At 41.2% G+C, this 18123-nt stretch overlaps 1 protein-coding gene across 1 annotated transcript; it reads right to left on the reverse strand.

The window, feature by feature from the left end:
- Positions 1-7167: 7167 nt before the first annotated feature.
- LRIT2 (leucine rich repeat, Ig-like and transmembrane domains 2) lies at positions 7168-10745 on the reverse strand. Its single transcript, XM_037803906.1, has 3 exons — positions 10636-10745; positions 9676-10457; positions 7168-7934 (listed from the first exon to the last, which is right to left on the reverse strand). The coding sequence occupies exons 1-3, from the start codon at positions 10743-10745 to the stop codon at positions 7168-7170; spliced, it is 1659 nt and encodes a 552-aa protein (XP_037659834.1).
- Positions 10746-18123: the final 7378 nt, after the last annotated feature.

The following is an 18123-nucleotide window of genomic DNA, read 5'->3' on the forward strand; positions in this document are numbered from 1 at the left end:
AAGGCCCTCAGTTCCAGAATGAGGTGTTGATGGCTTGAGCTACCATAATTTGAAAATAAAGCAGAGTGATCTTATTTTGTAACAATAGGGCTGCTGAAGGCGGGGACATCTGCCTGATGTTATGAAATGGGGCAAATGCACCTATTTGGCCAAATGACATCCAATCATTTATTCATTCTTCAATAATTAACTCTATCATTTCTTTCATAGCACTTCTTCTGAGTAAATCATCTGTGCCAGGCCCTCTTCTAGATGTTAGGAATACAGAGAGATGAAAAAGAAAGAGAAAGAAAGGATAACATTCCTCCCTCAAATTACTCACTGCAGAGGCATTGGTGTTAGCAGTGACTTCATTCTAGAAGCAGAAAGCCCTGCTTACGAATGTCTGCGGAATCAAAGGCAATTGCTTATAAGTTACGTGGTCTGAACACTGAACAGATAAGCTCCCCAAGAACATAGACAACTGAAACTAAAACTATAGTTTTTTTTTTTAAAACATGAATTAGACATGATATTAGCATAGCTCCCATGTCATTACAAATATATTCTGATGCTCCATGTAGCCCTGGGTAGGCTGAGTCCCTTTCAAAGAAAACCCAAACTGAGCTAGATGCCCTAAATAATGATAACATTGACCATGGTGACACTTACTGAGGACTTCCTACATGCCAGGCATTGTTCTAAAGAGCCTCAACTGTGAACACTTACATAATCATCACAACAGCCCTATGAGGGGGGTACAATTATTAGCCCCATTTTAGAAATGAGGAAACCAAGGCACAGAAAAACAAAGAGACTTGCTCAAAAGTGCAAAGCTAGTAGGAAGCAAAGCCAAGATTTAAGCCCAGGAAGCTGCCTTCTTGCCTACTGGATCCAAGTCTGTAAATCTTTTTTTAATTTTATTTTCCTTATTCATTAATTACTTTATTTAATAGTTTTTTATAAGTCCTATATTACATTCTCTGCTCTGGTCCAAAGCTGCTCCCAGGAATACACTGGCCTACAATCAACACTTTGGAGGATATGGTTACTTTATCCATTAGGAATTCACCTACATCTAATTTTACCTGTTTTCTTGACTCCATTTTGTTCATGAACGTCTTCAGGATTTTTTCACATGCCTTGATGAAACGAGATACATGCTGCCAAGCATCCCACCCTATTTCTTGACTAGAAGTTTCTGTGCTTCCAACAACATTGGGGATCATGACTTGGTCATCCGAGCTAACTGTGCATCCCAGATTTGGGGCAAATCACTTCGATTCTCAGACCCTCGGTTTCCTCATCTCCTCTTGCAGGGTTATAGTGAGGATTAGCCATAATATGGGCAGAAGGTACAGACTTCCCATATATGCCCCCCCAGTGTTCCCTGTTATTAACACTTTGCATTAGTGTGATACTAATTGATGAAACAATATTACTGTAATTATACTATTAACTATAGTCGAAGGTTGACAGTAGGCTTCACTCTTTGTGTTGTACAGTTCTGTGGGTTTCTTAAAAATTTTTATTTTGTTAACGTATATCCAACCTAAAATGTCCCATTTCAGCCACTTTCAGGTATATAATTCAATGTGTTAATTACGGTCACAGTGTTGTGCCACCGTGACACCATCCATTACCAAAACTTTTCTATCATCCCAAACAGAAACTCTGCACCAACTAAACATTAATTCCCCCTTCCCCACCCCAACTGGCCCATGTACCCTGTATCCTAGTTTCTGACTCTATGGATTTGCATATTCTAATGATTTCATGTAAACGAGATCATACAATATTTGTCCTTTTGTGTTTAGCTTATTTTATTCAACATGAAGTTTTCAAAGTTCATCCATAATGTAGCAAGCATCAGAATTCATTCCTTTTTACAGCTGAATAATATTCCATTACATATACTTTTTTGAACTTGGCATAAGAAAAAAAAACATTTGGAAGAGAAGGATTTCTTGTTAGGAGAAATTTATATTTCTTCAAATAAATTCAAGAAAAGCTTTGATCCAGGCTTTGCAATTCTGAGAATTAAAGAGTATATACAAAAATGATTGTCAAATAACTTTAAAATATTATAATCTTTAACTTAATGAAAATAGCTTTCTCCTTAGTTAAAATATTCAATATAATCATTTTGGTTTTTGATTTATAATCTAAAGCAGACTTTACTGCTATAAGCCTTCATACCTCTTGAATTTTGTACCATGCATATATATCTCCGATTCAAAAAATATCTAACCCTTTTTAAGTAATGGAAAATTAATTTTAAATAATGCTATCCTTTGTACTGGGAAATTCTTTTTATAAAATCTCAAAGCATGAAATACAAAGAAGTCAAAATAAATTCCCATTGAAATACCTGAAGCTGTTGAACCGCAACCCAGTAGCCTTGATTCTTGACAACGATTGCATAACTATGTAGCTTACATGGTGTGACAGTGTGATTGTGAAAACCTTGGGGCTCACATTCCCTTTATCTAGTGTATGGACAGATGAGTAGAAAAATGGGGATAAAAATTAAATGAAAAATAGGGTGGGATGGGGGGATGGAATGTTTTGGGTGTTCTTTTTTACTTTTTTATTTTGGAGTAAGGAAAATGTTTACAAATTGATTATGGTGACGAATACACAATTATATGATGGTACTGTGAACAATTGATTGTACACTGTGGATGACTGTATGATATGTGGCTATATCTCAATAAAACTGTATTAAAAATAATAAATAAATAAATTCCCAAGTCTGATAGTAAGTATGAGTTAAACCAAATGAAACAAATTAAAATAGATTTATTTTATTACAACTTCTAAACTCTGCCTGCTAGTTATTCAAGTGAAACTAAATTGTTTCTAGAAAGATGCCCAATCCATTGCAAAAACTTTACTGAGAATACTGGAGTTTTAAATGAGAGAATCTTTTAAAATACAACAAGCAGGAAAGTAAGTTGGATTCAGATATTAATAGGAAAAAAACTTTTTTTCAAAACTTTTTGGACAACTGTATAACCTTTTTTTGTGAGTAGGTATTTGATTTTTGATGACTGCATCATATAAACAATCAACCATTTACATAAATCCTGACTGCCTATTTAAGGCAAATAAAATGAGTTTTCAAACAAGATTGTGCACAAGAAAAGAGAGAGCTTAAAAATATAAGCTATCTCTAAGGGCTACTTAGATCATTCAGTTTTATGATACAAAACGAGAGTCCCTCGGTTTGTGAGATTGCATGCAAATACTTATTTTTAAAATGTTTAAATCTTGAGGTATTAGACAACATCATTGCAATTTTCACTGCCTCAGCAACTGCTAAGGATCAGACCCTATGACACAGACCTGTATTAGCACCTGAGAATGCAGAACTGCTCAAGGAAGTCCCTAAGAACCTGCACAGCACCAGAACCAGAAATTCAAAATCACGTTCTGTAAATATAGCTTATAAATCTACTAAACAGAAGCAGCCATGGATTCGTCCAGTGAACACTCAATGGAAGATGATTCATAATTTCTTTCAGTTTGTTTAGATAACCAGAAGAAAATAATATGCTTCTTGTAATAGTCATATAAAAGTTTGCTTTTAAACTACATTTGAGATTCAACGCTAGGCAAACACAGTCAGGGGAAAGTCCCCCTACCTTACCTAATATCCTGGTATTGCCTTTCTTGAGAAGTTTCTGGTGCAGTAGCAGAAACTCAGTGAATGTGAGATCTTTTAACTCCTTCCTCACCAAACTCAGTAGCCCAGGTCTCCCAACTCCTGCCCAGAAACTGAAGAAACTGTATCAATTTCTCCTAATGGAGCAGTCCGACAGCAGACAGCAGAAACGGCCATCCTTAAGGAGCCACTTGAGTAAGAGTAGGTGGAATAAAACCATTATCTCTATCTGCATTCAGGAAAAACTCAGCCTTGGATCATAACCTCAGACCACCCAGAAAGCTCCATGGGTGTTTCATCCAGAAAGCAACCAGCTGGTTTCCCAGAGAACATTGCAGGGACTCAAATCATCACCAAGTTTTAATCCAGACCCAGTTGGAGGTAGACCTGAGAGCCAAGGATTTCCTCTGTAGGTGTGTGCAGAGCTGCTTCTTCATAAACTGCGTCCAGAGCAAGCTATACTCTGTCAAACAATACAGGACCCACTCCTGAGGCTCCAGCAGATGTTTGAGGGCTCCTGGGGGCAAAAGGCCCCAACTGAAGGGTCTGACAGTTATTCACATCCCACAGTGGGTTATTCCAGCACCTCCCAGCTGCTCAGATCCAAATTGCCAAGGTCAAAGAGTTCTAGGAGCAGTGCAGGAAGCCTTTAACTAACTAACTTACATCTTCCAAGTTCTTTGAACTTTTCTTTTCTTTTCTGGGACATGAAGAAACTGGAGAACTTTCCAGTTCATCCACTTCTTAGATAATGGAATCAATTGGATTTGGAATGAATATGTTTTGCATTCCTTGAGAGCATGATGCTGAAGCCTGTCCCAGGCCAGAAAAATCAGGGCTCAGGCCTCGGTCCTGGAAGGGAAAAGGCTGAAGGGCCAGTTGGCACCACATTTGGGTCACGGGTGGCAGGACGGGATTTCTGCAAGAGAGGCTCGTCTGCAAATCTTTACTCAAGGATTTATTGAAGGTGCAGCCCAGGGGTCTTAAAAACCTATCAGCTTCCCAGGAACCCTCTCTAGGCATTGTTTCCTCTCCCTAAATTTCCATATTCACTTCCCTTGCCCACTGACATCTCCAGGCTCTCCCATAGCTACTCCCCTCCCTCTTCCATGTTCCTTCTCTCCTCCAGCCCCCTCTGTCCCCTGCCCACCACCAAGCTTCCTTTGCCACAAGTGGAGCCAGAGCATTGGCTCCCACTTTCACGGCAGCCCCAGGCACTGCAGGCTGGCTGCACCACGCAGCAACTCCAGGCCCTTGGATTTCCCTTGATCCTGTGGAAGGAAGGATGCAGGGACAGCTAGAAGTACAAGTTCTTTCCTTGCTCCATCCACTTTTCTTCAAGAAATTATCGTGGGAAATTTCTCATAAATAAATTCTCTGCTAGATTAATCTAGTTATGCATTGTTTATACGTGTGTGTAATTTAAAAATGCATGCTCCTAGGTATGATAATGAAACTGTGGTTACTTTTTTTTTAAACCTCTTTATCTGTTCAAGAGAAAACTAAAATATTTACAAATCAACCAATGTGAAGCATTGCATTTGCTTTAAAACACTAATTTAAAAAAGGAGGGGGGGGGGCAAAGAGATATGAGAGAAGGCTGAAACATTAAAATCATTGAAGCTGACCGAGATAGGTTCATTATCATACTTTTGATATGAATGAAAATTTCCCTAATACAAAAGGTTTTTCCTTTTAGTGTTCAGAAGAAAATCAATAAGAACTTGATGAAAGGAGAGAATGATTGTTCTGAATATGAAAGCCATCTTCAACTGTTAAAACTTCATTTCAACAAACTCTGATCATCACCACATTCCCAGGACCGGATGAGCCTGGGGGCTGCAGAGAGGAAGGTCAGTCTCACCAGCCAAGGGCCCATAAGTCACAAAAACATTGTGTTACCCTGCTCGACTCTTTACTTCTTTTGCCTAGAGATGTGTTATCAAAGAAGGCTCCATGGAAGAGATGATACTCTAGAAGGAGCTAGAAAAATGAGTAGGGATTGGTAAAATAGGTGGGAACGAGGCAGAGAATGTCTTGGGGGTGTCATAAGAACACAGCTTATACTTTTATTCTCCAGGGATTTTACTGTGGCCACAGGAGAAGCTTCAGGAAGACAGATCTGGGAAAGCTCTCCACTAGCAGGGCTGCCCAGAAGGACGAGGAGATTTTTTGGCCTGGCGAGTGCCTAGCCCCGTGAGCCCAGCTAAGAGGAAGCAACCACCTCCCTAGGGATTTTATGGAAGGATCTGAAACATTGCCTAGGGCAAGGGGTGGGATTATTCCCTCATCCATACATCATTTGTCCCGCTCAGCACTCAGAGGCTGGGGACACAGGGATGGACAATCATGCCCAAAGGAGCGCCCCATCTCGGGGGAGTAGGAGCAGAACAGAGGACAGCAGAACTGCACAGCCTTGTGATTTTGTATAGAGTCTTTTCTTCCGGACATGGCTCCCTGGACTCTGGTTTCCAGGGCCTGAGTGCCGGGTTGCAGCCAATCCCTCTTCCTCAGGACTGACGACAGGTCCCCAGGCTGCCCAGGACTCAGAGACTTACATCACCCATCAGGCAGCTCTTTGGAGCATCAAACTGACATGGTCTCACTGCCTTTGTTTGCCAGGGCTGCCATAACAAAGTACCACAGTCTGATTGGCTCAAAAAGCAGGAATTTATTGTATCTCAGTTTTGGAGGCAGGAAATCCAAAATCAGGGGGCCATGCTTTCTCTGAAGTCTGTAGCTTTCCGGTGGTGGCTTGCTGGCCATGCCTGGCTCAGTCTCTGCCTCTGTCACATGGCCATCTGTCCCCCAGTCTGTCTCCTCCTAGTGGGTCCAAATTTCCTCTGCTTACCAAGACTCCAGTCCTATTGGATTAGGGCCCACCCTGATTCAGGTTGGCCTTACCTTAACCAATACCATCTTCAAAGATCCTATTTGCAAATGAGTCCATGCCCACAAGACCGGGGACTAGGATTTGAACATGGCTTCAAAGGAGACATGATTTGATCCATGACAACCTTTATGAGGGAGAATAGCATTTGCTCAATAATGGGAGATGCAAGAATCCTGCAAAGCAGACACTTAGAACAATGCAACTAAACTAGACATTTAGAAAAAGGTGCCTCTGCCACCAACTAGATGGCGATGTTGGCAGGTCATTGTAATTTTCTGGGCTCCAGATTCTGCTGTAAAAAGGGGTAGAATCTACCTTCCTCCAACAAGATCATGCATGTGATATATTAATTTTAACACTAATTTAAATTATGAAATATTAATTTCATTAATAATGAAATATTAATTTTATAGGGCTGTGTATATGGAAAGGGTGACATTAATTTCCGGTCACAGTGTGTAATAAAATGATTGACAGGACAAAGCTCATTCCCACAGATAGGGTCTTCATCTCCCTTGTTCACTGGCAAGTCCCCTGTGTCTAGGTCAGTGCCTGGAACACACGTGCTGGATAAATACTTGTTGAATGAACAGATCCCCCCAAGTCAACCTGCCAGGGAGGGTTAGTTTCAGGAGCTAGAGTCCCACACCAGCTCCTCTCCATCTTTCTCCTGCTCCTCCTCAGTGTCCCTGGGCCCTGGGCCATCCTCGCAGACAGCTGCCTGGATTCTCAAGGAGCCGTCCCTCTGCCGTGGGGCTGCACGGGGACAGCTAGGGGCTTTCCTGCGATGCGGACAGCAGCTCAGGGCCCACCACCTGCAGCTGCAGGGGGCCTGGGCCACCCAGGCAGATGCACCCACGGCCACAGCCAGCAGCACGGCGCACAGGACAACTGTGATATGGAGGAGGTACTCCCGGCCAGCCAGGCTGTCCAGCCCACCATGGTCCCTGCCCGTCACAAAGACCACACAGGGGCCCTGGCCCGCAGGCTGGCCCCCCAGGCTGAGGCAGGCCTTGTATTTTGTGCCAGGGAGGAGGTCATCTAGGGCATATGTGTTGATCCCGGGGCCCAAGTGGACCACCTCCTTCCTGACAGCATCCTCAGATGCAAAAGAGAGGGTGAACCACTGCTCCTCGGGGGTGTCGGCCTTGGCAAACCACTCCAGCAGGATACCCCGCACTGTCTGCCTGGCGACCCTTAGGTCAACATAAGTGTTGCCCTCCCAGGGGACAGAGAGAGAAGAGGAAGCAGGCTGGACGTGGAGGGAGATGACAAGGCTGCTCCTGCCAACGGAGTTGGAGGCCACACAGGTATAATTGCCTCGGTCTGCCAGGTGGGCAGCAGGTATGACCAGCTCCGACAGGGCAGCGTCTTCCGCGGCAGCAGATGTCAACACTGGGTGTAGAGAAGAGAAACCCAGCTGTGCATTTCCCCAATAGACAGCTGCAGAGTGTTCAGCAATACCAAATTTTTGTTCAAAGGTAGTGGTGACCTTTATTTAAGCACTTATGTGGTGCCAGGTGTTTACCCACCAGCTACCTGGCAAGGTAAGTGCCCACCTTTTGCACATAGGAAATGGGGGATTGCAGCAATTCATCAGCTCACTCACAGTGAGAATTGTTCAGAGGCCACACTTGACCTGGAAGCCTGTCCTCTTGCCTATGAAGATCACACACCTTCAGCTTCACTAGCTGCTCCCACCACACTGCTATGGTCCTGCTGGGCCCACTAGCACACTTTTCAGATTTTTCATGACTGTGTGGTTGTGTGATATCGTGAGCTTTAACACATGCCCTGTTACCTCCTGGATGTTGAGTGGCTCAGAGGCTGGAGCCAGATGTCTTCGTTCTAGCCCCGTTACTAAGTGATGGTCCTGGGCAAATGGTGTAAATTCTCTTGGCCTCAATTTCCTCATCTATAAAATGGAATGATAATAATATCCACACCATAAGTTTGTTGAGAATTGCAAATGAACTGATAAGTGCAAAAGCACTTAGAACAGTATCTGGAACATACTAAGTGCTCATTATTATTACTGAAAGAACAGATCTAACCCAGTGCCAAAGAGAGTGATTATAAAATATCACAAAAGACAACAATAAATCCTGTATTGACATTTAACCTCACACCAATAAAATGTGATCAAAATGATGGGGATAATGAAAATATACATTAATTATTTATTAATTAGTTGTTTTTTTAAACCATCCAGAAGTTTCTCACCATGAAAAATAAATATCTGGATGACTGGCTAAATTTCCCAATTTTTGTTCATATGTTTTTAGTCATCTTCTAGACAGAGCACAGGGAAGATACAGGAATCCACAAAGGCTCTTCTGGCCATCGAGATACCCCTGGGTAGGCCATCCATGGCTCTGTGGCATGCCCCAACACACCAAGGTGGTATTAAAGGCCTTTCCAGCTAAGGTGCAGGAGCAGAGTGAGGGCTCTGGGAAAAGAGAGGGGGATTTGAATCCCAGCTGTGGGCCCACACAAGTCACCTGCTCTCCCTGCCCCAGTTGACAACCTCAAGCCAGTGAGTTCTGATCAACACAGTGGGGGAAAGGGAACAAAGCACTCAATATCTAGACAGCCTAATTTTGTCTCTTTGTAAGAATTGTCTGGGGGGAAAGGGGAAGAGTGGGAACATGCATTAAAATACATATTTTTAGACCCTACCCTAGACTCATGGAATCTGAATCTCCAGAGCTGAGGCCTGGAAACTTTGTTTCAAACAAGCATTCAGGTGATTCCTGTCTTCAGGCAGGTTTGGGAAATAAGTAAATTATAATCTCTAGAATCAGACCTTGAAGTGAAAATCTATGATTTAAAAGTACAATGCACCTAGAAGGCTACTAATGAACATTTGTTGATATACAACTCAAAAATATTCATACAGTGTGTTAAATCAGGCCCAACATGTGTATTCACATGTGTATATACGTCCTACAGAGACATAATTAAACAATGCCTGTAGGAGAACACTATCTTGGGATCTTTTTTGTCCTGGTGACTATAATTCCAGCTTAACTCAATCTTACCCACACACTTCCTCCATGATTGACCTGGTTTAGAGCCACTCTTTTGAGACTTTCCCCTTTCCCCCAGTTAAGCCAGGAGCATGCATGTGACTTACCATCAAATTCCTTCCAAGTCCTCAGGGGATAAGTCCATTCAATGGTTGGTGATGGGCTGGCCTGTGCCAGGCATCGCAGGGTCACATTCTGTCCTGCTCGGATGGTGACATTGGCACTGGGGGTTGAGATCAGCGGCTTCATGCAAGCACTGAGCTCAGTTTCATGGAAAAGCTGCCCTGCCCTGGAGGGAGGGCCCCGGCACATCAGGTAGGGATTCACCAAGATGACCAGGAGGCTGACTGATTTGACAAACTGCATGAGTCCTCTCAGGCGACAGTCACAGACCCACGGGTTGTTGTGCAGTGCTAGCACCAGGCTGGAGAGAATCTCGGCCCCACAGCCAGGCCATTGTAGTTTCTGGTAGGCAGGCCAGCTCAAGAAGACACTCCTGGACACAATGGTAAGCCTATTGGAAGATAGGTCAAGGTAGGTGAGATTGACCAGGAACTGAAGAGCCAGCTCAGGGAGCACATCAATCCTGTTATGTTTGAGGTCTAAGACCCTCAGGAGAGGGGTGGCCCGGAACGCTGTCCATGGTACTGAACGGAGCTTGTTCCCCTCCAGTCTCAGTTCTTTCAGTTGTGACAGGTGCTCCAGGGCTCCCAGACGGATCACAGTGATGTTGTTAAAGTTGAGCCAAAGGTATTCCAAGGTGCTCATGTTGATGAAAGACCCTCGGGAAAGTTCAAATAAGGGTGAGTTTTCAATTTTCACTTGCTTGAACTCTTCAGGAAGATTCCCTAGGATCTTTCCTGAAGAAGTAGACATACACTGCAGAGTCCTGAAATAAAAGAGTTAAATTCATTTTGGAAAAAAAAGTATGGTTCATCAAAGTTCAGCATCAACTAGAATGAGTCTTATAGATTTCCCACCAATTCCAGGTCTGTTCCCCCTCCATTATCATCCCCAAAGACAGCCCATACACTACCACCCTCCGGCAATTTGCCAGCATGGCACACCTGCCAAAACTCTCCTCTGAACACGTACATCCTGGCAGACAGAATGGCCGAACTGTGTGTGACTCCAGAAAGACCAGAACTAGCAGGAAATAGTGAGAAATTGAAGCCATATTTCTCTTTAAGTAACTACCCTGTGAGTTTTGAATAAACACAATCCCAGCTTCCGAATGGCAAATCCTATTACTGGTAATCCACGATAATGAAGGTTGGCAATGCAGGTCAGCATTCAGCACAACAGCAGCAAAGCCCCTGGATGTTCTGAGGTCCATTCTGGCCCAGATCACTGGCTCAGTAAGAACTCAGGAAGAGGGAGCTATGTCTCTTAACTAAGGTCAGAAAATCCACGCTTTCATTCTTGAGTCTAGAAAACAAACTCTAAACCATATGTCCCATTCAGGAACAGCACTGCCTTCTTGCCATCTCTTACAAAAAAAAAATCTGGAAAACAAGCAGCTAATGCTATTCTGAGCACCATGGTTCAGGTGACTTGGCCAGAATCTATCTAGTGCTTCATCATTCACAACTGGGTCCTGAAACCTAGAGTTTCCAACCATTCTCTGGGAGGGAATGCAGATGATGGTTAAAGCACATCTGTGGACATTCTTTTCATTGGTTCCCTCCCCAATACCCTGGGTGGTGGAGTCGTGTCTCCACTGCATGGAAGCTATGCAGGTGGGACAACCAGAGTCAGAGAGGCATCATGGGACAGAGGTTAAAACACAAGTTTGTGTTTTCTGATTAAACCAAGAATTTTTCTTTTTCCTGGGTCTCACAACTTTTCCTAAATGCTGTGTGTTTCACATGATAAAAATGAAAGACCTACACTTCCAAATGAGGTAAATGTGGTTATCAAATACTTGCTCTGCCACTCTTCATTCATTCAACAAATATGTATTGGATATCTTCTCTGAGTCACACTCTTGCTAGGTACAAGAAATGCAGGGGTGAGCAAAACAGTTATAGACCCTGTCCCATGGAGTCTTCTCTCCAACTTATGCTTCCCGGTTTTGTTATCTTTAGTAAGTCATTTAACCTCTATGAGCCTCAGTTTCTCCTCTGTAAACTGAGGATATTAATAAATACTGCATAGTGTTTATAGAAAATTTTGAGACTATATCATATAAAGCACCAAGCTTTCAATAGGTTGCTCCAATAAATATTAACTCACATCCCATACCAAACAATTGTTGAAGGGCAGCAAAGCACACCTCTCTTTTACTTGTAGATTTCTAGATGAATATTAACATTTCACAGGATTCCCCTAGGACTCATTAAATCCAGCAATGGGCCTCAAAGAAGAAAATCCACTTACTAGCTAACCAGTGAGGGGGCAGGGGAAATGGGTCACCCACTAAGCTGATTACACTGCAGACTGGATTCATTTGCTTGAATTTCCAGGCAGAGTAAGTCTACAATCTGATTAAATCTCTGGAGTTTCTCTCAGGGTAAAAATCAAAAACAGGGAGAGTGCTGTGGGATGTGCTGCCCAGATATCCCTTCAAGAGATGATCTGATGCTCAGCTGCAAGAAATGCTTGCAAAAAGGCCATATCCTCTTGAAGGCATCCCGTGTGCAGTGACTGAGGGACATGAGGACTGAGGTTAGCCTGATGGTGGACGACTCTGATAGGCAATTCTTGCTGCAGAGCCTCCAGAAGTTGGCAGAGACTCTATCAGACTTGCTTCATGGAAAAATATAATTCAATCCATAGGTATCACAAACCACTAGTGAATTCCTTTTGCGTCTCCCAGTCCAAAATGTCAGGTCCTAAAGAGTCCTCTATTTCCCAGTTTCCCCTCTATCCACTCTATGCCAGCCTTTTTTTTTTTTTAATCTTCATTTTATTGAGATATATTCACATACCACGCAGTCATACAAAACAAATCGTACATTCGATTGTTCACAGTACCATTACATAGTTGTACATTCATCACCTAAATCAATCCCTGACACCTTCATTAGCACACACACAAAAATAACAAGAATAATAATTAAAGTGAAAAAGAGCAATTTAAGTAAAAAAGAGCACTAGGTACCTTTGTCTGTTTGTTTGCTTATTTCCTTCCCCTATTTTTCTACTCATCCATCCATAAACTAGACAAAGTGGAGTGTGGTCCTTATGGCTTTCCCAATCCCATTGTCACCCCTCATAAGTTACATTATTATACAATTGTCTTCGAGATTCATGGGTTCTGGGTTGTAGTTTGATAGTTTCAGGTATCCACCACCAGCTACCCAATTCTTTAGAACCTAAAAAGGGTTGTCTAAATTGTGCGTAAGAGTGCCCACCAGAGTGACCTCTCAGCTCCTTTTGGAATCTCTCTGCCACTGAAGCTTATTTCATTTCCTTTCACATCCCCCTTTTGGTCAAGATGTTCTCTGTCCCACGATGCCGGGTCTACATTCCTCCCCGGGAGTCATATTCCACGTTGCCAGGGAGATTCACTCCCCTGGGTGTCTGATCCCACGTAGGGGGGAGGGCAGTGATTTCACCTTTCAAGTTGGCTTAGCTAGAGAGAGAGGGCCACATCTGAGCAACAAAGAGGCATTCGGGAGGAGGCTCTTAGGCACAATTATAGGGAGGCCTAGCCTCTCCTTTGCAGCAACTGTCTTCCCAAGGGTAAAACCTATGGTAGAGGGCTCAACCCATCAAACCACCAGTCCCCTATGTCTGTGGTCATGTTAGCAACCATCGAGGTGGGGTAGGCCAACACCCCTGCATTCTCCACAGGCTCCTCCAGGGGGAACTACATATTTTTTTCCTTGTTTTTTTTTGTTGTTGTTGTTGTTGTTTTTTTAACTTTTTTTTCTTTTTTAAATCAACTGTATGAAAAAAAAAATTAAAAAAAAAAGCATACAATAAAAGAACATTTCAAAGAGACCATAACAAGGAAGTAAGAAAAAGACAAGTAACCTAAGATAACTGCTTTACTTCCAACCTGTTCCTACTTTACCCCAAGAAAGTTACCTAATATAGCAACATGTCTGTGAACTTGTTCCTACTATATCCATCAGAAATTAACAGACCATAGTCATTCCTGGGCATCCCCAGAACATTAAATAGCTTATCTGTTCTTCTTGGATTATTGATCCCCTTTCCTTAATTGCTCTCTATTGCTAGTTCCCCTACATTCTACATTATAAACCATTTGTTTTACATTTTTCAAAGTTCACATTAGTGGTAGCATATAATATTTCTCTTTTTGTGCCTGACTTATTTCGCTCAGCATTATGTCTTCAAGGTTCATCCATGTTGTCATATGTTTCACGAGATGGTTCCTTCTTACTGCCGTGTAGTATTCTATCGTGTGTATATACCACATTTTATTTATCCACTCATCTGTTGAAGGACATTTGGGTTGTTTCCATCTCTTGGCAACTGTGAATAATGCTGCTAGGAACATTGGCGTGCAGATATCTGTTCATATCACTGCTTTCCGATCTTCTGAGTATATACCGAGAAGTGCAATTGCTGGATCGAATGATAACTCTATATCTAGTTTTCTAAGGAACTGCCAGACTGACTTCCAGAGTGGCTGAACCATTATACAGTCCCACCAACAATGAATAAGAGTTCCAATTTCTCCACATCCCCTCCAGCATTTGTAGTTTCCTGTTTGTTTAATGGCAGCCACTCTTATCGGTGTTAGATGGTATCTCATTGTGGTCTTAATTTGCATCTCTCTAATAGCTAGTGAAGCTGAACATTTTTTCATGTGTTTCTTGGCCATTTGTATTTCCTCTTCAGAGAACTGTCTTTTCATATCTTTTGCCCATTTTATAATTGGGCTGTCTGTACTATTGTCATTGAATTGTAGGATTTCTTTATATATGCAAGATATCAGTCTTTTCTGAGATACATGGTTTCCAAAAATTTTTTCCCATTGAGTTGGCGGCCTCTTTACCTTTTTGAGAAATTCCTTTGAGGTGCAGAAACTTCTAAGCTTGAGGAGTTCCCATTTATCTATTTTTTCTTTTGTTGCTTGTGCTTTGGGTATAAAGTCTAGGAAGTGGCCGCCTAATACAAGGTCTTGAAGATGTTTTCCTACATTATCTTCTAGGAGTTTTATGGTACTTTCTTTTATATTGAGATCTTTGGTCCACTTTGAGTTAATTTTTGTATAGGGGGTGAGGTAAGGGTCCTCTTTCATTCTCTTGGATATGGATATCCAACTCTCCCAGCCCCATTTCTTGAAAAGACCATTATGACTCAGTTCAGTGACTTAGGGGGCCATATCAAAGATCAGTCAGCCATAGATCTGAGGGTCTATCTCCAAATTCTCAATTCGATTCCATTGATCTATATGTCTATCTTTGTGCCAGTACCATGCTGTTTTGGCAACTGTGGCTTTATAAGAAGCTTCAAAGTCAGGGAGTGTAAGTCCTCCCACTTCGTTTTTCTTTTTTAGAGTGTCTTTAGCAATTCGAGGCATCTTCCCTTTCCAAATAAATTTGATAACTAGCTTTTCCAAGTCTGCAAAGTAGGTTGTTGGAATTTTGATTGGGATTGCATTGAATCTGTAGATGAGTTTGGGTAGAATTGACATCTTAATGATGTTTAGCCTTCCTATCCATGAACATGGAATATTTTTCCATCTTTTAAGGTCCCCTTCTATTTCTTTTAGTAGAGTTATGTAGTTTTCTTTGTATAGGTCTTTTACATCTTTGGTTAAGTTTATTCCTAGGTACTTGACTTTTTTAGTTGCTATTGAAAATGGTATCTTTTTCTTGAGTGTCTCTTCAGTTTGTTCATTTCTAGCATATAGAAACATTACTGACTTATGTGCATTAATCTTGTATCCTGCTACTTTGCTAAATTTGTTTATTAGCTCTAGTAGCTGTATCGTCGATTTCTCAGGGTTTTCCAGATATAAGATCATATCATCTGCAAACAATGACAGTTTTACTTCTTCTTTTCCAATTTGGATGCCTTTTATTTCTTTGTCTTGCTGGATTACCCTGGCTAGCACTTCCAGGACAATGTTGAATAACAGTGGTGAGAGCGGGCATCCTTGTCTTGTTCCTGATCTTAGAGGGAAGGCTTTCAGTCTCTCACCATTGAGTACTATGCTGGCTGTGGGTTTTTCGTATATGCTCTTTATCATATTGAGGAAGTTTCCTTCAATTCCTACCTTTTGAAGTGTTTTTATCAAAAATGGATGTTGGATTTTGTCAAATGCTTTTTCAGCATCTATTGAGATGATCATTTGATTTTTCCCTTTCGAATTTTTAATGTGTTGTAATACATTGATTGATTTTCTTCTGTTGAACCATGCTTGCATGCCTGGAATGAACTCCACTTGGTCATGGTGTATGATTTTTTTATTTTTATTTTTTTTTGTTTTTTTTTGTTTTTGTATGATTTTTTTAATGTGTTTTTGGATTCGATTTGCAAGTATTTTGTTGAGGATTGTTGCATCTATATTCGTTAGGGAGATTGGCCGGTAGTTTTCCTTTTTTATAGCATCTTTGCCTGGTTTTGGTATTAGATTGATGTTAGCTTCATAAAATGAGTTAGGTAGTGTTCCATTTTCTTCAATGTTTTGAAAGAGTTTGAGTAAGATTGGTGTCAGTTCTTTCTGGAAAGTTTGGTAGAATTCCCCTGTGAAGCCATCTGGCCCTGGGCATTTATTTGTGGGAAAATTTTTGATGACTGATTGCATCTCTTTGCTTGTGATGGGTTGGTTGAGGTCTTCTATTTCTTCTCTGGTCAGTCTAGGTTGTTCATGTGTTTCCAGGAAATTGTCCATTTCCTCTACATTATCCAGTTTGTTGCCATACAGTTGTTCATAGTATCCTCTTATAATTTTTTTAATTTCTTCGGGATCCGCAGTTATGTCACCTGTTTCATTCATTATTTTGTTTATATGGGTCTTCTCTCTTTTTGATTTTGTCAGTCTAGCTAGGGGCTTGTCAATCTTGTTGATCTTCTCAAAGAACCAACTTTTGGTGATATTTATCCTCTCTATTGTTTTTTTGTTCTCTATGTCATTTATTTCTGCTTTAATCCTTGTTATTTCTTTTCTTCTACTTGGTTTAGGATTGGTTTGCTGTTCATTTTCTAGCTTCTTCAGTTGATCCATTAGTTCTTTGATTTTGGCTCTTTCTTCCTTTTTAATATATGCATTTAGTGCTATAAATTTCCCCCTCAGCACTGCTTTTGCTGCATCCCATAGGTTTTGGTATGTTGTGCTCTCATTTTCATTCGTCTCTATATATTTAGCAATTTCTCTTGCTATTTCTTCTTTAACCCACTGATTGTTTAGGAGTGTGTTGTTTAACCTCCATGTATTTGTGAATTTTCTAAGTCTCTAATGGTTATTGACTTCTAATTGTATTCCATTGTGGTCAGAGAATTTGCTTTGAATAATTTTAATCTTTTTAAATTTACTGAGGCTTGTTTTATGTCCCAGCATATGATCTATTCTGGAGAAAGTTCCGTGAGCACTAGAAAAGTATGTGTATCCTGGTGATTTAGGATGTAACGTTCTGGATATGTCTGTTAAATCTAATTCATTTATCAGATTGTTTTAAGTTTTCAGTTTCCTTACTGGTCTTCTGTCTGGTTGATCTATCTATAGGAGAGAGTGATGTGTTGAAGTCTCCCACAATTATTGTGGAAACATCAATTGCTTCCTTTAGTTTTGCCAGTGTTTCTCTCATGTATTTTGTGGCACCTTGATTGGGTGCATAGACATTTATGATTGTTATTTCTTCTTGTTGAATTGCCCCTTTTATTAGTATGTAGTGGCCTTCTTTGTCTCTCAAAACATCCCTGCATTGAAAGTCTATTTTATCTGAGATTAATATTTCTACACCTGCTTTCTTTTGGCTGTAGCTTGCATGAAATATTTTTTTCCATCCTTTCACTTTCAATTTCTTTGTGTTCCTGTGTCTAAGATGAGTCTCTTGTATGCAACATATTGATGGTTCATTTTTTTTGATCCATTCTGTGAATCTATATCTTTTAATTGGGGAGTTTAATCCATTTACATTCAACGTTATAACCGTGAAGGCATTTCTTGAATCAGCCATCTTATCCTTTGGTTTATGTTTGTCATATATATTTTTCCCCTCTCTCTATTAATATCCTTTATTGTACCCATACCGAATCTCTTTAGTACTGAACCTTTCTCCAAGTCTCTCTGTCCTTTCTTTGTTTCTCTGTCTGTAGGGCTCCCTTTAGTATCTCCAGTAGGGCAGGTCTCTTGTTAGCAAATTCTCTCAGCATTTGTTTGTCTGTGAAAAATTTAAGCTCTCTCTCAAATTTGAAGGAGAGCTTTGCTGGATAAAGTATTCTTGGTTGGAAATTTTTCTCACTCAGAATTTTAAATATATCGTGCCACTGCCTTCTTGCCTCCATGGTGGCTGCTGAGTAGTCACTACTTAGTCTTATGCTGTTTCCTTTGTATGTGGTGAATTGCTTTTCTCTTGCTGCTTTCAGAACTTGCTCCTTCTCTTCCGTGTTTGACAGTGTGATCAGAATAT

Source organism: Choloepus didactylus, chromosome 15 (assembly GCF_015220235.1).
Source record: "Choloepus didactylus isolate mChoDid1 chromosome 15, mChoDid1.pri, whole genome shotgun sequence".
Lineage (NCBI taxonomy): Eukaryota > Metazoa > Chordata > Mammalia > Pilosa > Megalonychidae > Choloepus > Choloepus didactylus.

Excerpts from the sequence above, each read along its gene's own strand:
- LRIT2 (XM_037803906.1), bottom strand. The coding sequence starts at position 10,745 with ATGGCTTCAATTTCTCACTATTTCCTGCTAGTTCTGGTCTTTCTGGAG. Across the intron at positions 10,458-10,635 it reads TCAGAGGAGAGTTTTGGCAG|GACTCTGCAGTGTATGTCTA; the intron begins GTGTGCCATGCT and ends CTTTTATTTCAG. Across the intron at positions 7,935-9,675 it reads GACTTGGAAGGAATTTGATG|TGTTGACATCTGCTGCCGCG; the intron begins GTAAGTCACATG and ends CTCTACACCCAG.